Genomic DNA, 25131 nt, shown 5'->3' with positions numbered 1-25131 from the left:
CCCTCCCAAGTCCATGGCCCTTCTCAGTTTGCCTTGCCCACAGAGGCAACAGGTAGACTGGTTGTCAAATGGAGCAATTAGAATCTGGGCTCCTGAGGGCCTCATCTGCCCCTCTCTTCCCATCCTCTCTGCTGAGATCCTGAAACCATTTCTTCCCCCTTCTGGCCAGGGCAGAGAGATCCAGATCCAGCTGGCTCTTGCCTGGGCAATACACCAGTTAGAAGAGCTAAGGTGTACTTTACTGTGCTTTGCTCCTGTCTCCGCCCTAACTTTTGCTATTCTCTTGACTTCTCCCCATCCCTGTCTTCCTGCTCTTGCCACATCCTACATTCCATCCTTCTGTCTGCTCCCTTACCATCTAACCTTGTAGCTTTGCTACTCTAGCCAAGCTCTTTCCTCCAATTATCAGTAGGGAAACTGAGGCCTAGAGCATGGACAACTTTCTCAAGATTCCCCTAAGAGCCAAAGTTAGTACTGAGACTTCGAACCCTAACCCTAGGTAATCTTTGTCCCTTGACTCTATACCTAATCATTATCTTGTCCCTCTAGTTGGTTCTCCCAAAAACACTTATAGGGAAACAAGATATGGTGAGAATCAGGGCCTAGAAAAGTCAAAGGTGGCCAAAGAACTCAAAAGCTCATGTGCGTGTCCTGTAGGCAACTCACTGTCCTGGTCTAAGTGCCACAGCTTCCCTTCCCAAAGGAGTTTCATAAGAGGCCGTCAAGAGTGATTGGGCAGATAGAAATGAGGCCCTTCCCTGGAAGCTAAAATGGTAGGAGAAGTGACCAGGGCTGGGATTAAGGGCCCAGCAGGTATCAGGATTTGGAGGCCTGGGTTGGGTGTAGAAACCTTTAACCTGGGTTCAGGGATGGGGTATGACTGTGTTTGGAGGAGGCTCTGCAGTAAGGAGACTCTCCTCAGCCAATAGGACTTCAGAGAATTCATCTGTTTGGTCAATTGGTGGATGGGGACCAGCCCAGCCTGCTTTTCTGAACATCATTCCTCTTGTTTCTCTTCCTTTCCTGGTCCTTTATGCTTCTATTGCCTGTTTTCTATTGTGGCTACAGGAAGGAGTTTAGGAGAAGGCCCTGAGTTCAAATTTCAAATCCTTTTCTGCTATGAGTTTCAGGTTTTCTACTTGGGGAAGAGACTGACTTGGTCCCAGTAATTTTCCAAAATGACAGAGACCATAGTTGAGTTCAGTTCCTTAAAGATTCTCTTATCTCTGACCCAGCTCTTTGGACAAAGGAGATCAGTGAGGAGAGGGTGAGACGAGATTGCAGGAAGAACTGGGAGAAAACAAGCCTGTAAGAAGCAGAGGCTCCCTGGGGCCTCTGCACCGTCATCATCATCATCAACATTCTTCCCATTACCGAGCACCTACTAGGTGCTAAGGATTGTACAGGGCTCTTTTCACATGTTGTCTTGTGGTGATCCACACGGCAGCCTTTGAGTGGGTTATTACCACATCTATTCTATGTTATTATTATTTTTCGAGATAAGATTGTCCAGGCTGGAGTGCAGTGACATATTCATGGCTAACTGCAGCCTCGACCTCCTGGGCTCAAGTGATCCTCCCACCTCAGCCTCCCAAGTAGCTGGGACTACAGGTGTGTGCCACCACGACTGACTTATTTATTATTATTATTATTATTATTTGTAAGGACAGGGTCTCACCATGTTGCCCAGGCCTGTCTTGAACTCCTGGCTCAAGCAGTCCTCCTGTCTCAGCCTCCCAAAGTGCTGGGATTACAGGTGTGAGCCATCACACCTGGTCCCACCCCCATTTTAGAGAAGAGAATGCTGAGATTTCCAGAGACTGACTGATATTCCCAAGACCCAAAGCTAGTAAGCAGCAGAACCAAGATATCTGTGTGGAGCCAAATCAGCTTTCTAACATGCCTCACCACTGGCTAAGCCCACTATTCCCATCTCCTGGCCCTTGCCCTAGGAGCATTTCATAGCAGCTTCTCCTCTGATGTTTTTCATCCAGCAGGATTTTTCATCTTAAGTGGCTTGTCTCAAAAAGGAGGCTGACCTTATTCTCTTGTTAATGTAGCTCTTTTTGATCACTTTCTCCTCCTTCCCTGAGAAATAGGAAATACTGAAAAGACCTCTTTCTCCACAAGACAACCCTCCACCAAATCCCCTCTCCTTTGCTTACCCAGACAGTTGTGTCCGTCATGTGCCAGGTGGAATCCATCATAGCAGGTACACCGGTAATTGCCAGGGATGTTGACACAGTCATGCACACAACCTGCATTGTCCTCTCGCTCGCACTCATCCACGTCTGTGGGCAAAGAGAAGCTAAGACAGCTGAACCCACCTGTGAACTCACTGTCCACCCCCAGACTCAGCCTTATGGTTGTGTTTACGTAGTTATGTTTATGTCCTATAAGCATTTAGCATTTTGGTGTTTTCATTTAAGCCTAAGTCATAAACATTTTCATGTCTCCAACCAGTCTTTCTAATTACCACTGTACATGGTTGCAGAATATTATTTTTCTATTCTCATAACTTTTTTCTCTATTGTTAGACATTTAGATTTCTTTCATTTATTTTTACCATCATAGATAATGCATCAAAGGAACATCTTCTCCCATATATTATTTTGTTTCTTTGAATAAGTCCCCAAGAGTAAAATTCCTGGATCAAAGGAAATAAATACCTTTGAAGATTCCTGGTAGGTATTACAAAATTACTTTTCAATTTATAATGCAACTAGGAATGAAGTGTACCCTGTCCACTAAAAGTCTTACCGACACTGAAGCTCATAAATACGGTATCTCAAGACTAATTTGTATTGATTTAATTGTGAGGGGAAGATGTGTTTACATTATGAACTTCCTCTGAAGCATACCGTCTCTTCCCTTCCATTGTGGGCTTGGTGTAAGGGTCTAAAGATAAAGGTTTCAATGCCAGGAAACCTCAGGCCTTAGTTTCATGATTCTTATGCTCCTACCCCAGACAGACTGTGAACTGTCCCTACCAGGGTTTCTGCTAGCCTGCATGGTGCCTTTGTGCAAATTAGAAAATGGCACCCTCTCTGGGAAGTGTATTTGCCCTCTCATCCGCCCCACTTGACCAGTGGAATTTCTAGCCTTGGTGTGATTGAGAGTGGCCAACTGAGGGCAGTGGCACTGGTTTGCCCTCTTCCACAGGTCCCTCTCCTCCAGGTACCCTCACAGCCTCACCTTTGCAGTGTTTGCCATCTCCTGTGTAGCCAGACTTGCAGATACACTTGTATGACCTTGGGGTGTTCTGGCAGATAGCATCGATGTGGCAGTTGTCAGTCCCCTCCACACACTCATCCACATCTGGCAGGAGCAGAGGGGGCACATCAGAACCTCTGTCGGCACCTCTCAAGGGGTATCTTGAAGGTGGGCTTCCAAGGTGGAATCCCCTCTTCTCTAAAACAGAGGCAGTGATCCCTCCAGAAACAGGTGCTGTCCCACATCCCTCTGATTTCAGAGTCGGCAGACACTGATTTCAGGAATTCAGAAAGAACCCCCTGCCCTCAAAAATACTTAATCCACAGTAACAGCTAAAACTCCATCATTCAAAACACTCTTTTATTTGAAAACAAACAGACAACCCTTAGAGTGGGTAGTATATGTAACTTGATTAGGAGTTATCAACTTAAAGTGAATGAATTTATCTTTCTTAGAAGCAGGCTTAGAGGGAGGGAGTGTTAAGGGAAAAGGCATGGGAACAGTGGCCTCTGAGAAGGTAGCAGGGTCCAGCAGTCATTGGTAAAGGAGGAAGAAAGGGGGGTGGGGCATCTGAGAGGTCTTCATCTGTCTCATGATTCTGCTAGAGACCAGGCCTGCTTCCACTTGCCCACCATGGCTCCAAGACGCTTTAGAGGAAAAACGTTCCATCTTGGATGATCTTTCTCAGCCCTTGTGCTGCCAACAATGGAGACATCTGGAGCTGGCAGAGGTTAGCACCAGCTACTAGGAGCCCAATAAGTGCAGCCCTTGAGGCCCTAACCCTCAGTGTTCCTCTCTCTCCTGGCCCTTGCTCTAACAATAGGTACTATACATAGAGCTATACTTGAAGAGGCCAGTCGTGATCTAGCAAAAAGAACATGATTAAGAAAGGACACAGAAGGCCGGGCGCGGTGGCTCACGCCTGTAATCCCAGCACTTTGGGAGGCCGAGGCGGGTGGATCATGAGGTCAAGAGATCGAGACCATCCTGGTCAACATGGTGAAACCCCGTCTCTACTAAAAATACAAAAAATTAGCTGGGCATGGTGGCACATGCCTGTAATCCCAGCTACTCAGGAGGCTGAGGCAGGAGAATTGCCTGAACCCAGGAGGCGGAGGTTGCGGTGAGCCGAGATCGCGCCATTGCACTCCAGCCTGGGTAACAAGAGCGAAACTCCGTCTCAAAAAAAAAAAAAAAAAAAAGAAAAAGAAAAAAAAAAGAAAGGACACAGAAAAGAGTCTTTGGGTAAAAGATTCCAACTTCTGGGGCAATATTATGGTACCCTCAAATCTGAACTGAAATAGAGAAACATGTTACTCAGTTGAAAATGCCTTATTGGGAATTTGTGAAAGGCATCATAATGATGGCTGTGGAGGCTCAAAGGTGACTCAGCCCAGCTAAAAGGAGAAAGAAAAAACATGAAGCAAGATGAGGTAAATGCCCTGAAGGCATGAAAGATAAGGTGAGGCGGTCCTTGACCCTGCATATCAGAGTCAGCTCTCTTAGGAGATGCCCAAGCCCCATCCCCAGAGATTCTGGTCAAATAGCCTGGACTAATATCTGGCCATCAGTATTTTTCTAAAGCTCTTCCGGTTATTCTGATGTGTAGTCAAGGTTGAGAACCTGTGTTACAGGGCAGATCAGAGGAGAAAGATTACTTCCGGAAGTAAACTGGGAAACCCAAAGTAGTATTTTAAGTGGAAGCCTGCAAGTGAAAGAGATGAGATTTGAAACCAAGACAGTTTGACATCCAAGTGTGATCTATGGGCCATAGACTTGCCTGGATTTTGTTAAAATGCATATTCTGAGGACTCATTTTAGCCTTTTTGAATCCAAATCCTTAAGTGATTGATATTTTTAACTGAGTGAATGGATGCATGGACCAGTATTCTCTCCAATTTATAGATACCCGGAGTCCTAGCTTGAGACAGTTATCTGTCCTCTGCTTTTATACTCTGAAGCTTCCTGGCACTATGAAGAGAACTGAAATCCCCAAACACCCTGCCTGAAATCTCACAGGCTTCCGTTCAGTCCTGCATTCTACCCTTCAACTCCTCTGCAGCCAACCATCATGCCTGTTGATTTTAAGTGCCAGAAGCCTCTGTCTACACTTACTCTCCACCTTGCTCAGGCTCTACAGTTATGGTGTCTACCTGCTGGCCCACCCTGAGAAGTGGGTGAGCCAGCAGGTAGACACCCATAGTGAAAGAATAGAAAAGAGAGGGCATGAAAGACTAGTTCATAGGTAAAGGCAAGAGAAATCTTGTAGATGGTAAGAGGCTCTGTGGAGAATCAGTTTGTCCCACTGATGAAAACAATATAAAGAAATGTGCTATCACAGAACAATCATAAGCACTGAAACCAGTTGGTCCCAGATTCAAATCCAGCTCTACCCATCTCTAGGGATGTTTTTCTTATTCTCCATCTCCTCTCCATTAAAATGGGGATGATAATATCTCCTCATGAGAGGCTGTGAGTAGTTAATGGGATAATTTGTGTAAATTGCCTAATAAAGTATCTGGTAAACAGTGGGGTCCCAATACAGGAAGCTTGAGATGGTATTCATTCACTGTTCAGGCAACAGATGGCTCTAGGACAGTATGACAGCCACTAGCCACATGTAGTTATTTAATTTAAAATTCACTTCCTCAGTTGCACTAGCTACAGGCCAGATGCTCAATAGCCACATGTGGCTAGAGGCTACCATGGCGGAAAGCATAGATATGGAACATTTCCAACACTACAGAAAGTTCTGTTAGATAGTACTGCTCTGGGGTTCTGAATAAGAGATACTCCCTGGGTCCAGCAGCATGGAGATTGGTCTGAACTGCTCCCCTGGCGATATCAGAGGTATGTGCCTATCTCTGAATCAGCTGGTACTTTAAGACTGTGTCAGGCTACATTGGCTCCCAGTTCTTCCCTTTGCCTCCCATTCAGTGCTCACCAGTACTAGAGTGGATCTTGATGCTGATCACCACAAACCCAGGCCTCCTAGAAGATTCTTTTTGTTATTTTACCTGTCCTGCCCCCAGATTCTTTTTTTTTTTTTTTTCAGACGGAGTCTTGCTCTGTCGTCCATGCTGGAGTACAGTAGTGGTATGGTCTTGGCTCACTACAACTTTCTGCCTCCCAGATTCAAGCAATTCTGCCTCAGCCTCCTGAGTAGCTAGGATTACAGGTGCATGCCATCACACTTGGCTGATTTTTGTATTTTTAGTAGAGACATGGTTTTGCCACGTTGGCCAGGCTGGTCTCAAACTCCTGACCTCAAGAGATCTGCCTGCCTCGGCCTCCGAAAGTGCTGGGATTACAGGCATGAGCCACTGCATCTGGCTGCAGATTCTTTAGACCCCATCTACAGCCAGATTTCTTCTACCATCTTATTGGCCCCTCTCCCTCATCTCCCTGCTCACAATGCTTTTCCTTCTCCAGCAAAGTCTCTGCTCTAGAAGACTTTCTCTCTCCTGTTTCCCCTACAATACCTAACCATCCTTTTCCTTTCCATGCATTTGCACATGTCTCATTATTCACATTGCAGATGCACTCCTTACTTTTCTCTTCCAGCCACACTATGCTCAGCTTTCCATTCTGGCTCAAAATTGTCTTCCCAAAAGCTCTTCCTTGTAAGCCCTGATCCTAGTGAGTTCCTGGTCCAAGGGGACTGTTTTCCTCAGTTCATTTACATCTGTCACTGAATTGCTCCGCTGATACTTTAAGCATGTTCGGCTTTCCTCACTTGGCTAGGTACCTGCTCAGGAAAATGTCCCTTCAATGTTTGTTTGGATTCTTTCGACGCAGAACAGACCTAAGAGCTGTGAAAGGGCCCCACATTATATCCAGCGTCTCCTCTTTTTGCCACTCATTTCTTCCAGAGCTCCTTTCTACCATATGTGCCCATCCAGCATTTGTCCTTGCAAGGACCCTTCAACACTCACAGCAGTTTCATCTTAGTTTGTTTTCTCAGGATGCAAGTGTTTACTAGCTGGCAAACCAGTTGATGCTATTGGGTGTGGACTGGTTTAGACCAGTGGTTCTCAACCCTGGCTGCACACTGGAATTCCCTGGGGGCTTTTGAAAAAATGTGAATGTACAAGTGCCCCCTAGGCCAGCGGAATCAGGATCTCCAGGGTGAGGCCGGGGCCACATCTATTTTCCTTTCCCAACTCAGGTAATGCAAATAAACTATTTGCCTAAACTGGGAAGAGATCAGGGGGCAGCCACATGACAGAGTAGTTAAGAGAGGGGTTCTGGAGCAACACCATCAGTTCTAATGCTAGCTCTACCTGTATCTGTGTGGTCCTGGGCCAACCTCTGAACTTACCAGTTTCCTCTTCTGTATGTGAGAATAATACTAATCATAGTACCTCCCCATGGGGCTTCCAGGAACATCAGATGAGTTAATGCCCATCAAGTACTTAGCACCACATTCTGGGCATATAGCAAGTGCTCAACAAATGTTGGCTTTTTTTCCCTTTATTGTTGAAACAGAGACAGGATCTTGCTCTGCTTGCCCAGGCTGGAATGCAATGGTATGAACACAGCTCACTGCAACCTCAAAATCCTGGACTCAAGTGATCCTCCCACCTCAGCCTACTGAGTAACTGGGACTATATGCATGCACCATCATGCCCAGCTAATTTTTAAAAATTCTTTTTAGGGACAGGGTCTATTGCCCAAGCTGGTCTTGAACTCCTGGACTTGAGTGATCCTCTCATGTTGGCCCCCCAAAGTGCTGGTATTACAGGTGTGAGCCACCATGTGTGACCAAGATTTGCTACTATTATTCCTTCTCTCCAGCTTTCTCCCTGTATCCTTTCTGAACTCCCTTTCCCCTCTCAATGCCCCATTTCAGGCCTGGTGTGGCGAATGCAGCACCAGGGCAGCATGTGTTGGTGGGAGGATTTGGGGAGACACATCCCCACTGCTTACTCTACCTGTGCTGGGAACTGCCCAAAAAGTGGGGGTGAAGTGGGTGAGAGGCCAGTTGGGAACCCAAAAACTGTCCTCCACAATTCTTTTTGAAGGTTAGAGAGACCTCATCCCCACCTACCTCATGCCATGCATTGGAACCAAAGTTGAAGTGGGGGAGAGTGGTAGCTGCAGAGATACCATAGGCAAGCCAAGACCTCCCTGCTTCACCCTGTCCTGGCACAAAGGCACAGGTCGTTAACTACAGCAGCATTCCCCAGCGGCATCTGGCATTTCTTCTGAAATTTGCTTTAATGCCTAGCAGAGCGCTCCATAAACTCTCCTAAATGTAAGTAGGAAGGGTAGGATGGGGTAGGGGATATGAGGGTCAAAAGGTCAGACCAGAAGGGTGGATTATTAGAACACAAGCAGTCCTAAGATTCTGAGAATGGGCAGGTGTACCCTAAAAAAGGAAGCAGGGGGGTTTCTAAGGAAATACTTCATCTACTTCACAAGTTTGCCCAGGCCCAGCTCAGGAAGAGTAACAAATAGAAATAAGGAGGGATGCCGGCTGTGGACAAGCAGACCCCTTAGGTAGAGTCCACCCCGCCTTTCCATTACCACAGTAATTACCTTACCACCCACAGGAGTGGTGGTAGTTGTGGGCAAATTTGATGGGCCCAGTGGGACAGTCAGAAACAGCCTGTCTAGTGCCCTAATGTACCCACCCACATGGCTGTGACATCCTCGGCCCAGCCAGTCTAGCCCAGGATATATGGTGTGTGTACTGCATTCTGCTGTTTTCCTCTCCTTAAATGTCCTTGAGGACCCAGTTCAGGTGCCTCTGCTGGGACACTCCCTGTGACACTACCAGCCTTCTGTGATGTACTCTTTCTCTTCACTCCTAAGACTTTTACTGTCAGGCTCTCTGGTCACCTGATCAATCCCAGGCCTGTGATACCTCATATGTTACCTTGTACCATTATTTAACTTTTGATTCATGGGTATAATTTTCCTACTGAAGCTGTAAGCTCCTTGAGGCCATGGCTCCTAGAGCTTTGAAACCCATGCAGCAACTGGAATAGAGCTGAGCATTCATTCACTCACTCAGTGAATGGTACTGAGCACCTCCAACATGGGGAGCACTGTGCTAGGTGCTGGGGATTTGTCAGTGAAGAAGAGATGAATTCTTCGTTGAAGGCACCTAGTAAATATTTGTTAAACAGCTAGGCGAGTGGATGGAGAGATAGATGGCTTAGTGGTAAGTGGATTGGTCTATCTGTGGCATCCCTTCTGCTCTGTGTTACCTCAGAGAAAAATCTCACTTCTTTCCTATGATCCCACATCTGTTCTGGGTGGAGGGAAGTCCCAGGAAGTTTAGTCTCAAGTGAAGACTAGGGAGAGAGGAAACTCAAAAAGGGATAGTACTTACTTAAAGGCATCCATATGATGAATGTTGGGGCCAGAAGAGACTGGGACCAATGAGTCATAGGGTCTCAGAGTCTTCAGACATCATGTGGGGCTGCTATAGGGATCTTTTCAGAGCATCCCCATCAACAGATGTTCTCCAGCCTCTATGCTAACTAACACCCAGTGATGGGGCGCCTGAGACAGGCATTCCACTGCTTGCCCCTGGTGAGTTCCCTCATTCTCACCTGTTAAGTTGCTACATCTAAGTAACATCCAAAATAGAACCAGCCCAGGCTTGGGCTGTGATATCCTAACCTACAGCACATGCACATGTACCCACATCTGTGCATATCTACCTCCAGATCAAAATAGCAGCCAGGGAGATTGGCAGAGCTTGGAGTACCAGGCTGTCTTGGGACTGGCTGAGGCAATGTGACCTCAGCGAGAGCCTGGACCCATTCTCAGTCTGGAAAAAGCTTATGCAAGGATGAGGGTGGCCTAGAAAAGTCCAGAAAACCACACAAATGACCACCTGTTGATTCCAAGGAGGAGACAGGGCACTTTCTCCTTTTTAAAAAAGTATCCTCTCCTCTCTCTCAAGCTTAGCTTGCTCAACTGAATAGCCAGGAAAAGCTGTTGGTGTTTGGTGATTTGGAGGGGAGTGGGGGGCTGAACCTCAGAACCTTGTCACTTTCCCGGGACCCTGATAAGTTTCTCTCTGATGTCCTGCCTTACCTCTAATCTGGCTCCTTGATCATTTGAATGTAACCCTAATTGGACAAGAATTTTCTCCCTTTCAGTATGGACAAAATCAACAACCCTGAGTCAGAGGCTTTTAGAGAACGGGTAGTGAAATGGGGGAAGAACAGAACATTGTGGAGTGAGGGGCAGGGAGGCAGCCAATGGGTATGGGTAGATTTTGGTTTTGTGATTAGTATTATTATCTCTTTAAATTAAGTGAAAAAGTAAACTCAGATTTGTATAATTTCATGAAGCGTACAGTTTTTCATGAAGTGTACAGGTTGGTTCACTTGGTCTTCAAACTGTCTTCTCTCATGGAACAAATGAGGAAAGTGAACCCCAGTGAGGATATCTCAGGAAAGAACAAACAGGTAGTGTAGAGCCAGGACACATATCTTCAAACTCCCAGTCCAGTGCTCTCTCACTACCCACTGTCTTCTCTAAGCACTTGAGGGAGGAAATCCATGCCTTAGTCATTGTTGTACCTCCCCCAACTCCCTCTCAGCACTTAGTTCAGCATGAAGCATGTATCCAGTACATAACCATGGAATGGAAGGAGCTGAAATGTGGATGATCTGAGGAGGAAATTAGCAGTGGGAATGCTGATGCTCTGAGGCTTTGGGCATGGGAGCAGCACAAGAGAGCAGGGCCAAGTAGTGGGCAGGGAGGGTGCAGACACAGTTGCAATAAGGAAAGGGTGGGTGGTGCAGCAGTGGGCAGGTGTTGCCTGCCCTTGGATTCACTATGCTGGGGCCAAGCAGCTGGTTAGAAACAAAAACAAACACCAGGGATACAGGTTCCTGCTGTTAACAGCTTCAAACCGCCAGAGGAAAACTCCAAATAAATATAATTAGAAACTTGTAAAAACGTCCTCTCTGTAAACCTGCTCCCCACAGTCTACCCTTCAAGCACTCCCCTTCCCCAACCCTCCCCTCAGTGCCCACATATCCTGATACTCCCGCCTTATGGAGCGATTCCTTAGATCTGTTTCCTTATCCTGGATCTTCCCTCCAGCCCTGCAGCCCCTGCCCAAGTCCTTCCTCAGCTTGTCACCCTCAGTGACTAGACCTGAAGAAATCCAAACCCCACAGCTGTTTGTGGGGCTCAGAAATCCATACCCCACAGCTTTCTAGTGCTATGATTATAGCCACAGGGAAAACCATAGGTAAGAGCAAGGACCACTGTGCCCTATATAGGGGGTCATCATCCCGTTTGTGCAGCCAAAGCACGGCATCCAATAGCAACTACAAAGCAGTGCTTGGATCTGCAGGGTGACATGTCTAGGCTAGGGCAGAATACAGACAGCTAGTCTCAGAGATAGAAACATGCTAGGAGCTAGTCTTGGGGCCCAGCTCCACTTCCCAACTTTGTTGGATACACACATACACAAACACACATGTGTTCTTCAGGGACTATTTCCAGAGGTAAATACTCACTTATGGACCCAGTAAGAACTATTAGCTACTTGGGGCTCCAGGAAACTGGGGTAGGGGAAGAAAGAAAGAGTATCCAAGTGATCTAGTCTCATGCAGACAGAAGTGGAGCAGTGTCCAGGGAGGAGAGGGCCTGAGATTTGGGTGAGTAACCTGTGGAGGCCCCATTTCAGGACTGAGGCTTGCCACAGCATCTTCAGCTTTCAGCAGGACGGATTTCAATTAGATGTGCATAATCTCAGAGCTGCAAGGAACCCTACTGATATCTTACAAGTGAGGAGAGGAATTTCATTGATCTCAGAGGCTCAAATCCTTAGGCTCTGCATTTGTCTAAACCCACTGGCACCATCTGCCTCTGTACCCCCAGTGCCACTTGAGGCTGGCATTGGGTGGGCATGGGAACAGGAGAGTAGCCAGTCCAATGTCCAGTGGCCAGTAGGGAGTCTCTGTCCCCTCTTCACCCAGGCGACTAGCTCCTGTACCCCCGAAACATCCCTGGATTGACTGTTGTTTCACTTCTATCCCCAAGGCCCAGCAGTTCTTCTGTTTCCAGACTCCAGTCTTCTAACTGAGCCTAAAGAAGCTGTCCCCAGGTCTGGGCCTCTTGTGGGCACTGCCAGCCTCAGAGCAGCGCCACAGTTTCCAGCCCTGACAGGGACTCTTTCTTATAAGTGGTCATGTACCAGGGATACAGGACATCAAAGGAGGCCCACACCCTGACATTTGGGGACCAGAGCCGGGGTCAAGGACTGAATGGGTTCAGGTAGCAAGCTCTTCCAGCTCCATCTTCTCAAAAGGTCTGAAGCCATTTGTTCCCTTTCCCTGTCCTCAGTTCAAGGCACTGGACCAAGCCATTCCACTTCTTTACTTCTCCAACTAAAACAAAACGCACATTGCCCCACTTCCTCTTTCCTCTCACCAGAGCCCTGTGCGTGCACACACACACACACACACACACACACTGTGAGTCATGCACACACGTTCACACATCCCAGCGAATGCACACCTCACATTCCCAAACTCACACCCAGGGCTGGCTCCTTTTACAACAGGTCCCAGCTGCTCACATCTCAAACCGGTTCTCATGCTCTCAGATTCCTGAAAGTTTCAGAAAACAATATCATTTGAGGGCTGCTGATGGCTGTCTTCTTTCTCTGCCTGCAGTAATTCTGGCCTTAGTGTCTTCCAGTCCCCTTTCATTTATTCCACCCTGCAGAGACTCAAGGAGATGAGAAGGGGTTGAAAACAGGAAAAAGTCTCTGTATCCTCCCACCCTCAGGCTTTCCCCACCTCCGAGACATGTCACTGAGAGAAGAGAGGTCAAAGGGATTCCTGAGGAATTTCTAAGCAGTCCACTCCCTTCTCCACTTTCTGGAAAAATGGGGGGTGGGCTTAGAGGGAACTGACTAAAGATTAGGCTGTGAGTGGGGACTCTCCAGTGTGGCCTGGATGGGGCACAAGCAGTAGCCGGCTGCCCACGGGGCCACCCTTACCCGCTGACACGGTTATGGTTTTCATTTCATATTTTGGAGGGAGGGGCTAGGAGGAACAGTCCCCTCACTGTAAAGAGCTGGCCACAGGGGCCCAGGGAAGCGGGGAGAAGAGGAAACAGCCACATTAAAGAGGAAGAGAAGGGTGGGGGAAAGAAAGAGACACATATACCCAGACAGAGACCCAGAGAGACACACCGAGACAGAGAGACACTGTTTGCCACCACACGAACACTCTCAGTCCCAGGTATGGTGTTACTTGGAAATTCTAAATGCATGACTTTATCAAAACTCTATCCCTAACAGGGAGAGAAAACTACCAGGTAAACTAAATGGCCAGCCTGGCTCTCCTGGAGCCAGCCCTGGGGACAAGTTTCCCTGGAGGCCTAGAGACCTTTTCATTCAGCTGTAACCTGAGCCCTATGTGAGGATTAGGTCTTTTAAACCACTCGCCGCCCCCCCACACCTACCCCCCTACGAGCAAAGCAAATTAATGCTTTTAAGTTAACAATTATCTTGGTTATCCAGTCTGTCTACTTTAAAATATACAGACAAGCACTTGAAAAACACTCAAAACCCTGTCCCCTCATGCTCCCTCCCTCCCAGTCACACAGGCTTACCCACCCACTCTTCCACACAGTTCTCACACTAAAACAGCAGTTTACTCTTAGTAACTAAGTTGCAAGAAACACAGACATCCAGCTATGTTGCCTGTGGGTGATCGTGGTGAACCTCTCGTGTGCACACTCGCACACTCACCTTTACACTTAGGGCTCCCTTCCTTGTCTCCCTCCTTCCCCCCTTCCACATGACTTTGGTTTTCCCATTGCGGGAATCTCTGATGAAATGGGACAGAAACCCAGATATCCCCAGAGGTATAGTAACTCCATGCAAGATACTTACCAAGCGTATTTGATTTTAAAGATCTTCTAGTGCTTCACATAAAGCATGTGGCATTAAAGACACACTTTGTGGCACTGCTGATAACCAGGAGGTATGTTTGAAGGCAAGACCTCCCTGATGCCCACAGACTCTGTCTATGGGTAAGGTGGTAAGGCTGCCCCACCTGGTTAGTACTAGTTCTTCCTGCAGGATCTGCCTGCAAATTTGTGCCCAGAGACATCCCTGTAACCCAGCAAACCTGCTATTAGGCAATCTCTGGCAGATGGGGTTTGTAGATTTCCTGAAGAGAAGGGTTCAATGAAAGGCTTCCATTCTAGGCCAAGCTTAGGGATCAGAAGAAAAGAAGGACTATGCCAAGCTAATTGCAGTCCAGTCACAGCAAGGGTGGCCTGTGAATTAGATAAGCTTCTAGGCCAAGCTTAGGGATCAGAAGAAAAGAAGGACTATGCCAAGCTAATTGCAGTCCAGTCACAGCAAGGGTGGCCTATGAATGAGATAAGCTGGGGACAAAACTACCCTTCTATAAGTTCCTTGAGGGCAGGAGCCTCCACTCTGGCAGCATTTTCCTCTGTACCCAGCAGGGAGTCCAGTGAAAGTGGGAGCCCTGGAGTACCACGGAGGAATTCTGACTCCCATGCCCGAATGATGAACTGATCTCCCATACTTGAGTGCCTTGGTTTGATGGCACCTGTCCCTTGGAGGGGCCAGGCCCCCCTGGAATACACTGCTTTTCCTTTGGTCCCCAGCCTCACTAGACCACTACAGACACTGGCTTCAACTTGGCCCTTATCTTGTCTCTAGATTACTTCATGAAATCTGTTCCTTCCTTCAGACTAAACTCCCTAGCGAATTCCATGTTATGAATAAATCAACACACACTACAAAGGCCAGCTTTGTTTATGAAAACACAAATCCACAATGAGGAGAGGGGTTGCTCCCAGGTTGAGGTGGCAGTGGTGGTGGGCTGTCTGGAACCAGGCCTGGTAAAGAGGCAGTCCAGGGTTGGAAGGTATGGGGAGAGGGTCCAGTATTTGACAGCTGAGGGTCTAATTTCAGTTCTGCGAAAGGACAGGTTGGAGGGGGAAGAGGTTAGCTGAAGAGGCAGTGTTCGAGGAGAGGAGAGTGGTACTGACACAGCGCCTTCCTTTTCACAGAGCAGGAGCCCATCCCATACAACAGAGCAGCTTCAAAGCCAAGAGCTCAGGCTCTGGGACACAGTGACCTACGTCAGACACTTAGGCTTCCTCAACTCCCAAGTTCAACTTTCCTTCTGGTCCAGCCACCTCCTCGCCCCAGCTGGCTTCAGGAGCCCCTGAGACAATAGGCAGAATCAGACCCTCCTGGGCAAAACCTTGCCAGGAGGAATTTTCTTTTTGTCCATATAAATCTCTTGTCTGTGAGGACACGATGGGGGAGGGGTACAGCAAGAGGTCAAGTGGGAGGAGGAAACTGTCCTGAGAGAACTGTGGTACATCAGCCTTGTCGGTGTCTGCACAGCCTTGGGACCCGCCAGGCGATGAGCTGGGGGTCAGGGACGGGGGCGGGAGGCCTCCCGGTCTCTCTCTTTAATTCTTAGAGGGATCTGTCAAAGCTCCCCAGCCTAGAATTCTACTTTGTTATTTTAATGCAATTGTGACCTGGATTTAAATGAAATTGGAAACCCGAGGCCTTAATAAATAAATATTATGATAAGAAATGAAAGCCCTGCAAGACGAAAGAGATTTCCCCCCAAAGAGGCAGAAACGCAACATTCCTGTCGGAGTCAGTCAGAGAAATTTTCTTCTCCTCTTCACCCCCTACCATTCGGTGAGAGATGAGTTGATTTTTTTCCATAAAAGACGCTATTTTTCTTCAACATTTTTCCACTGATAGGGCATTAACTTAGAAATGTCTGTCTAACTTTGCATGCGGGTTGGGGGTAAGGGAAAGAAATATACCGCACAGCTGAAAAGTTTTCATTATTCCCTCAGTCTCTCCAGGCCACAGCGTAAGTTTCTGGCAATGTTTGAGAGAAGACAAGATTCCCTCTCAGACTTTGAAGGACAAGAAGTCTTTCGAAGATGCTGGGGGTAGATGAAGTCGGGCGGAATTCTGAGGCGCGTGGTCTCTTCTGCCCACTGCCCCCAGAGCTTCTCACTCCTCTCTGCCGCCCCCAGCTCGTCTGGCTTTTCGCTCCGGGCGCAGCGCCCAGCAGTCGGGCCCCTGGCGGGGGAGTGCGGGTGCACAGAGCCGAGTTCTGACAGCAGCACGCTCCCCAGCACCTGCCCTGCCCCTCGGGAATCGCGCCTAGGCCCTGGGGCCCAGCAGCTGGGACAGCCCCCCGGCTGTGCGCCCCTCCTTCCTTACCTTGCGCGGCTTTGCTGTTCTGGGCAGCGCGGGCGTGGACCAGCAGGACGAGCAGGCAGAGCCCGGGTACGCGCCCCGAGCCCATGGCTGGAGCTACGGGCGGCCCGGCCGCCGGGGCCGGTCTCGCGGCCCGGGGAGGGCGGAAGCCAGTTGGGTCCCAGCGCGCAGGAGGGGGAGGGGAGGGGGCGCCCCGCCGAGGCCAGGCCGGGGGCTCTAGCCGCGGGGCGCGGACCGCGGCGCCCTCAGCGGGAGGCTCCCGATGCTACTGGCTCCTCCTGGCCAGACGTCGGGGAGAGCGAGGCGGAGAGTGAGACTAGGCGAGGGGCGCCCGGGGCGACTGACTGAGGGGAACCCCCGCCCTCTCCAAGCCGGGCTCTGCCAGCGGCGGCGGCGGGGCTACACTGTCTAATCCCACCCAATTTCCAGCTTCGCAGGGAGAGAGCTGCAGCCGGAGAGCGCGCAGAGCCCCGAGCGAAGGACCTGAGAAAGGGGAGGGGAAACGCAGCGCCAGAAACACGCCCTTTCTGCCTCTCTTTCTTCCTCTCGCTCTTTCTCGGTCTCTACGGCTCTTTTTCTTCGCCTTTCTCCTCCTCCTCCTCTTTCTCCTCCTCTCCTCGCTCCTTTTCGTTTTCTTCCTCCTCCCCCTCCTCCTCCTCCTCCTCCACCACCTCCTTTTTCGTGCCCTTTTTTCTTTCAAATGGGGCCTTGGCGCGGCGGCCGCTCCCCCTGCGCGCCCGGGCGCGGCGGCCCCCTCCCCAGGCTGCCGGGCCGCTGCCTGCAGGAATTTACAATCCCGCGCTGGGGGAGCGGGCCTGGTCTCCATGGAGACGGCTTCCCCGGGAGCAGGGAGGTCAGGCGCAGACCGCGCACAATCAATGGATCAATGCAAGCCCCGCTCGGCTCCAGACCAAACAGCACCGGGCCCCGGCTCGTCCTCTCTCCCAGAGGAAAGATTGGGGAAGCGAGAGTGCGTCCCCACCGCTCTCACGCGAGGAAGGCCGTGCGGCACAGGTTTGCACGCACACTTCCACCGGAGACAAAGAGGGCGTGAGGTGTCGGGGAGGCTGGGGCAGACGTGGACATGTGGGCACTCGGACATGTCCACCAACACAGCCTGCCACGGGACATAGAACCTCGAAATACAGAGCGCCTCCGACACCAGGCTGAGTAACCCCCTCCCAACTTTTACAGCTATGACACCCCCCCTCTCAGGACTCAGTCCCCATTCCTAGATCTGAGTCCACTTTGAGGACCAAGAAGAAAGTCACCTCCCCATGCTAAAACTGCCAGCTCCAGGGCAGACTCCCTTGCAGTTAAGGCCTCGGAGGTAAGCCCACTGAACCACCCTACCCATCGAGACATGGACTAACGTACAGACACTTTCATGTGGTCAGCACAGGGGCGAAAGCTACCCCGCAGAATCATGTCTATGTGTCTAAACACGAAGACATAAAGACAGGTTCAAGAGGCTCCTCCGAACCTGCACCTGGCTTCAAGAGGTGGTCGTGACTGGTCCGGTCCATTCTTCAAGGTAGGGTCACTGGAGTCATTTTATATATGGGGAAGCTGAGAAGCAGAAAGAAAAAGCAAAGCTCATAGGAGACCTGGCAGGGGAGGGGAAGCCTCTGAGTGTGGTGGGGCCCTGGCAGAAGGATCCCTAAACAGGGCCTGAATCAAGATCTATCAGGTATGGGCTCCCGACCCCTGTCCAGTCTTCTCCCCAGATATTTTCAGGAGCAAGTAGAATGAAATGTCAGAAGCATTCCTGAAGGAAAATGAAGCCCCCAAACAAACTGCAACCTTAGAGGTGGGTGTGGGAGGCCCAGAGCCCACTGGACATACTGTCCCTGCTGGTTATGATATGGCATATGCTGCTTCTGGTTATGATATGGCATATGCTGCTGCTGCTTTTGTAGTACCACTTGCAAGAGCCATCTTGTTATTCCTTCCCTGTTATCTTCCTGAGTTACTGTCCAACTGAGTCCCTGCAGAAGACAATGGGAATTGGACCAGCACCCCAATTCACAGTGTCCTGGTGATATAAGCCCTGCTTCTACCCTATAGAATCCTCTGAAGAGCTAAGGGTACTCTGGAACCAGATTAGGTGGGTGGCAGTGGGAGAGAAGAGCAGGGAACTGCCTCTTTTTGCCGAGTTGTAGAGGAGAAGCTCAGCTGGTCCAAGGGGAGAAGAAGAAATCATCAGAGGGAAACTGGTAGGATGAGATAAAAGGCAACTAGAGGGTAACAAAAACGATCTTCCAGACACATAGTGGCTGAGGTGGAACAATCCACCTGAACCTCCCTCCCTGAAAGCCAGGGCAATATCCATACTCAGAGGGCCGGGAAATCACCCTGAACTGAAGACCCCAAATAACCCATAACCCCCTTACGGAATCCTCCTTGTCCACCTTAAGGAGGATGTAGAGGCCCTCCCTCCATCCCCCCAGGGACCCAGAGGAGCTACACTAGTGTCCAAAGAAGGCAGAGGAAGAGCAAAGCAAGGCAGAGTGCCATCTCCCCTCTCAGCCTTGGGGGGCTCCTCGGCTCTCTCTCTGTGCCCCCATGGAGATCACAGGAACTGTCTGGCAACCTCCAATCTTTCTCTTTTTTTTGAAACCATGCGGTTTAGGGCAAATAGGATGGCAAGTTTATACTTGTCCTCCAACCCTACACATAATTGGTGGCAGCAGGCAAAACTGCTGCAAGGGGAGGGGTTTGCCAGTGGAATAAAGGAGGGAGGGCATCTTAGAGTGACAGGGCTGGGAGGGACCTCGATCATCTGACCCAGCCTTTTCTGTGGCCTCCACATCATTCCCATGATCTATGTGCTCCCATCCCAACGGTCATCTCTGATGCTATGCAAGGTTCTCCAGGCCTCCTCCCCCAGGCTTCCTGGGGGCACTGCCCCTTCCAACTCTTGTTTTCTGAGGAAACTGAGGCCCATTGACATAGGACTTGTTTAAAACTAATTTTTATCCCAGGAAAGAAGTCTGAGTCTGTTTCCATCCTACTTTTCTACTCAATCCCTAGGAAAGGAACAGTTCAGCTCTTCTCCTGGTGGACAGGACCATTGCCAACAAAGCCCACCCCTTTCCCCAGCTGATGTGGGCATCCAATATTGAGGGTTTCAGAACTGAGTCACCTATCCTGGTCATTGCCTCTTCCTCCTGGATACCCTGAGGGCTCTGTGAGGCTAGTCTGGGTCCTAGCAGCATCTTCCCTGTAGAAAATTGGACCTGGTCTGGTCTCATTCTGAGACCAGTCTCATAGCCTCACACTCCAAGAAAGTCCTCACAACCTTTCAAGAGGTCTTTCCTCTTTCCCTTACAATGGAAGGAAAGAAGATAGAAAGAGGGTGAACAGTCGAGAGGCAGCTTCCATGGTTGGAGGACATTGCTCCTTCTGCACAGTTTGCCCCAGTTTTTAAAATATCCTCTCTCTTTTCTCTGCTGTCCCTCAATTGGGGTGCTGGTCCAATTCCCATTGCCTTCTGCCTTGTCCTCTTCTGCAGGGACTCAGTTGGACAGTAACTCAGGAAGATAACAGGGAAGGAATAACAAGATGGCTCTTGCAAGTGGTACTACAGAAGCAGCAGCAGCATATGCCATATCATAACCAGCAGGGACAATATGTCCAGTGGGCTCTGGGCCTCCCACACCCACCTCTAAGGTTGCAGTTTGTTTGGGGGCTTCATTTTCCTTCAGGAATGCTTCTGACACTCATTTCATTCTACTTGCTCCTGAAAATATCTGGGGAGAAGACTGGACAGGGGTCGGGAGCCCATATCTGATAGATCTTGATTCAGGCCCTGTTTAGGGATCCTTCTGCCAGGGCCCCACCACACTCAGAGGCTTCCCCTCCCCTGCCAGGTCTCCTATGAGCTTTGCTTTTTCTTTCTGCTTCTCAGCTTCCCCATATATAAAATGACTCCAGTGACCCTACCTTGAAGGGCAGTGCCACATAGTCTAATGGAGAGCACATATGAGCTAGAAGTAAATTGCCCTGAGGCAATGTCAGGCCCTACTATTTCCCAGCCATCTATTTTTCTTGGTGAGTTGTTTCTTCATCTGGAAAAACAGATACGGTTATATGACCTCAAAGGTGTCCATCAGTGTCTGTGTGTACTCTAAACAAACCTGCAATTCAAATTTCAGCTCTGTTACTTTCTACCTCTGTGACTTCAGGCAAGTTACTCAATCTCAGGGAGCTTCAGTGTTCTCATCTGACATAGGGAATAAAAACCTTATAGGGTTAATGGTGTAAATGAAATGAGATAATATGTGGAAAACACTTGGCACATAGTAGGCATTCAATAGGTGGAGGCTATTGTTCTTTCCACTACTTCTCAGAAGAACAAAAGCCCAAGTGTTTGGGGCCAAGTGCAATGGCTCACACCTGTAATCCAATCACTGTGGGAGGCTGAGGAGGGCAGATCACTTGAGGTCAGAAGTTCAAGACCAGCCTAGCCAACATGGTGAAACCCCATCTCTACTAAAAATACAAAAATTAGCCATGTGTGGTGGTGCATGCCTGTAATCCCAGTTACTCAGGAGGCTGAGGCAGGAGAATCACTTGAACCTGGGAGGTGGAGGTTGCAGCGAGCCGAGATTGTGCCACTGCTCTGACCTGTGTGACAGAACAAGACTCTGTCCAAAAAAAAAAAAAACCCAAGTGTTTGATAACAAAGGTACAGTAGTGCTTGGTGGGAGGAAGCAGCCTTGTCCCAGATCAGGCTTTGATGCCACTGGGTGTGAGCACAGCCAACTGGGCTAGATTCTCAGCACCCCCAGCAGGTTCCCGTCTGTCATACATTCCTACTGAGAACGTTCCAAAAATTCCATGCATTCCAGCACACTACCCTTATCAGCAGCAATTATCCATTATGCAGTTAGAAGAATATTGACTTGCCAGCTAGGTAGCTCTGGAGTCTCTCCATCCCTACTGTCTTGCACCTCCTTCTCTGCCTTAAGAAGACACCCTGAAACACAAATTAGAGCTCACAGCTACCATTTACCGAGTGCTATCTATGTGCCAGGCACTGTACCAGGCACTCCATCATGAGTCGATAAGGCAAGAATTGTTATTCCCATTTTATTGGTGGGAAAACAGTCTCAGGGAGATTAACTTGCCCATGATGACAGACTAAGAAAGAATAAAGCCAGGACTTGGGCCCAGACCTAACTCTGAAGCTTGTATACCTCCTCAGCTGTCCACATTGCCTCCTCTGAATTCACAGAAACTTGATACACCTTTGCCACTCTTACACTCTAATCACTGAGGCAGGCTGAGGGTCATAGACCAGCATCTTCACATACAGGGCTCTGTACACATTTCCTTGCTCTGGAGAGTCATTAATAGAACTGCAAAAGACTTTGACCATCATCTCTCTGATGATGGGAGGTAACATGGCTTGTCCAGAGTCACACAATATTTAAGATACAAAGCTGGAAGCAAAATCTATGTCTCCCCTGACTTCTGACTCCTAAATGAGCACTCCTTAGCCTGTATCCTCAGAGCTGCCAGTACCTACTTCTGGTTCTCACTTTTCTTCTTCCTGATGATTTGACCAGTCATCAGCCCTTCCATCCGGTGGTATAAGGTAGTTACACCTCCAGCTAAGCTGTTATATACCCTCTAGAGTATACAAAAGAAATGAAAAACGTGATCCTCACCGGAGGAGATGCAACACCAATGTAAGGTTACACACCACCACTATGCATCACAGGGCAGATTCCCCAAATGCCACGTATTTTAGCAGGTAGGCAAGGGCCGCATATGAAAAACAGAATATTTGAATGAAGAATATCTGAGCGACGTTGAAAAGGCCAGACAGAAAGTGCCATGTAAATTCAGAGGAAACAGAAGTCAGTCATCCCAGAAGACTTCATAAATGAGGGGTGATTTGAGCTGAATCTTGATGACTGTTAAACAAGAAAGAAAGAAGTGGACCAAAATAGGCCAAGCACGATGGCTCACACCTGTAATCCCAGCACTTTGGGAGGCTGAGGCAGGTGGATCACCTGAAGTCAGGAGTTCAAAGACCAGCCTGGCCAACATGGTGAAACCCCATCTCTACTAAAAATACAAAAATTAGGTGGGCATGGTGGCAGGCACCTGTAATCCCAGCTACTCGGAAGGCTAAGGCAGGAGAATTGCTTGAACCTGGCAGGTTGAGTTTTCAACTGAGATAGTGCCATTGCATTCTAGCCTGGGTGACGAGTGAAATTCTGTCTTAAAAAATGGAAAAAAAAAAAAAAGGCAAAATAGTCACATAAACAAAAATCAGTAATGGACAGATGGAGAGGAAAAGAGACCAGTCAGAACAGCAACAAAAGAAATGGAAGGGAGGGAGGGGATCTTACTAGGCTGGTGGACAGGCCGACTCTGTCTGTGTTTTGCACTCCTTCAGGATGGTTGAGGAGTCATTTTGCCATATAGGCAGAGGCTTAGAAGTAACCCTCTCTCAAAATCTGTTCCAGCTCTGGGATTCTAGGAGTACCTTTTTCCCAGGCCCTTAGTGTTGGCTTTACAGAGGGGTCCACAGGCAGCCCTGCCAGGATATAGGGCGGAGGTAACCCAATCCAAGCTGTTTATACCTGTTCCAGCCTCTTTTCTGGATACTTAGGCCACCTCCAGTTTAACTCCCTTGGCCCTTCACCCCAGTTTCCTCCCACCCCCGTCTCTGCCCACCTCCACTCCTGTGTTACTTTACCACCTGCTTCCTTTCCACCTGCACCCCAGCTGCTTCCACAAAGGAAACAAAAATCTCTACTTTGCCAATTGGCATCATCACCAATGTGTGGTTCCAGAACCCTGCACATCACAAGGCAAGTCTCCAACCACCCCAGGCCTACACCCTGTCCCGGTCCACACAGCTGCCTTCTCAAATTTGTTTCTCTTCTGCCCACCCCAGCCCCCATACTTCTCCAGTCAGCATCCTCAACTCCTATTTCTCCAAAAACCCAGGAGCCATCTGACCTGAGCCGCCTAGTCCCTGCCCCCTTCTCTCTCCATTGATAAGAGAGGGGTCCCTCCTTTTGTCCAAGCCTAATACCATATACATGTACCGGGATCTCATCCCCTCTTGCCACTTCAGGGAGCTCGCTCTGTCAGGTATCCCCTCTTTTGCCTGAATGCCTCATCTCAGCTCTTCTATAAACACAAAAAGATCTGCAGCATCCTATAGTAGGAACAGGAAAGTTCCCCAGACCCTACTGCCTCCCGTCCTTCCAGACTCCCAGCTTCTCTGCCTGAGGTCTCCATGTCAGTGCTTCCCTTTCACCCCTGGCCCTAGCTCATTCTGTCCCAGGCTCCCTCTGACACCCCTCCCCCCAACGTCTCCAGCGACTTCCACGTCTTCATATCCAGGGCTGCTTGCCAGTCCTTATCTAGCCTGACCTCTCTGCCTCATCCAAAACCTCTGAACATTCTTCTTCCCCTTCTGGGAGCGCTTTCTTTTCCTGCATCTCCTGCTGGTTGCTTTCTCTCCACTGGCCTCTTAAATGCTAGAGAGTTTGGGCTTCTAGCCTGGCTTTTTTTACTTCTCACTCTATGCGACCTCCCTAGGGACTCTCTGAGAGTCAGCAAGGGTGATGGAAAGAACACTGGCTTTGTGGTCAGACAGTCCTAAGTTTAATTTCCAGCAACATCAATGGGTGAGCTTGGGCAAGTTTCTTCATCTCTTTGAGCTTCATCTTCCTCATCTGGAAAACAGGGAGGATAAACTTCTGACCTTGCAGGTTGTTGGAGTGTTACTGATGATGACTTATATGGAAGGTCCCTCACAAAATAGGTGGACAGCACATAGTGGGGTATTATGGCTCCAGGCACCGCCAGTGTGCCAGTGACCACCAAATCTATATCCCTAACCTCACTTTTCTCCTAACTCTAATTCCATATGTTCAGTTTGCAGATCTATAGCTCTAGCTCCCTCCTCTCTTTCCTATCTAGTCCTATATTTCCATCTATGTATAGATACTTCCAAAGGTATTTTTCAAAACCTCAAGCTGAACCTACCCCCAACTGAACTCATTCCTCGCAATGTTCCACCCTGACCTGTTTCCTTCCTGCGATCTCCATCTTGAGGTTAACAGCTTCATAACCCACTCAGGGGCCGCATTTGGATTCCTCCGCGTTCTAAGCACAGTTCTCCTCCCCATTCCTCTTGCTGCTGCTACAGTTCAGGTACTTTCTGTATATCCTGTGGGCCACGCCCTGGAAGAGCTAAGTTTTAGCTGCTTGGCACAGTGTACATGGCCTTCTGTGCCAGTCCTGAGCCTTTCTTTCCAGTGACTTTTCATGCTTGTCTTCTGACTTCATCATCACTACACCCTAGCTACACCATGCCTGGCACACACCATATTCTTGTCAGCTGGAGAACTACTACTGCCCTGTAAAATCCTGCTTAGGGCTGGTGCAGTGGCTCGTATCTGAAATCCCAGTGTTTTGGGAGGCGAGGCAGGAGGATGACTTGAAGCTAGAAGTTCAAGACCAGCCTGGACAACATAATGAGACCCTGTCTCTACAAAAAATTTTAAAATGAGCCAAAGTGGTGATGTGCACCTGTAGTCCTAGCTACTCAGAGGCTGAGGTGGGAGGACTTCTTGAGCCCAGGAGTTGGAGGCTGCAGTGAGCTGTGATCTCACCACTGCACTCTAGCCTGGGCTACATGAGACCCTGTTAAAACT

The 25131-nt window shown here is 49.0% G+C and overlaps 2 protein-coding genes across 20 annotated transcripts in view; one reads left to right on the top strand and one right to left on the bottom strand.

The window, feature by feature from the left end:
- SCUBE3 (signal peptide, CUB domain and EGF like domain containing 3) overlaps window positions 1-17034 on the bottom strand; it is a 39369-nt gene extending 22335 nt beyond the window's left edge. For 2 of the 4 annotated variants that reach the window (XM_003923177.4, XM_003923176.4), the window contains exons 1-3: window positions 16445-17032; window positions 3196-3318; window positions 2166-2291 (exon numbers count right to left, since the gene is read on the bottom strand). In XM_003923177.4, the coding sequence (XP_003923226.2) occupies window positions 2166-2291; window positions 3196-3318; window positions 16445-16529 (334 nt within the window). In that variant the 5' untranslated portion in view covers window positions 16530-17032. Of the gene's footprint in view, window positions 1-2165; window positions 2292-3195; window positions 3319-16444 lie in introns of all 4 variants that reach the window. The other 2 variants (XM_074397930.1, XM_010334054.3) reach the window with 2 other exon arrangements.
- Window positions 1-25131, top strand: part of TCP11 (t-complex 11) — a 144487-nt gene that overhangs the window by 28898 nt on the left and 90458 nt on the right. The gene's annotated exons all lie outside the window — the stretch shown is intronic.

This window comes from Saimiri boliviensis, chromosome 4, assembly GCF_048565385.1.
Source record: "Saimiri boliviensis isolate mSaiBol1 chromosome 4, mSaiBol1.pri, whole genome shotgun sequence".
Taxonomy (NCBI): domain Eukaryota; kingdom Metazoa; phylum Chordata; class Mammalia; order Primates; family Cebidae; genus Saimiri; species Saimiri boliviensis.
The sequence above is the reverse complement of the archived record's forward strand: the minus strand, read 5'-3'. Positions and strand labels throughout refer to the sequence as shown.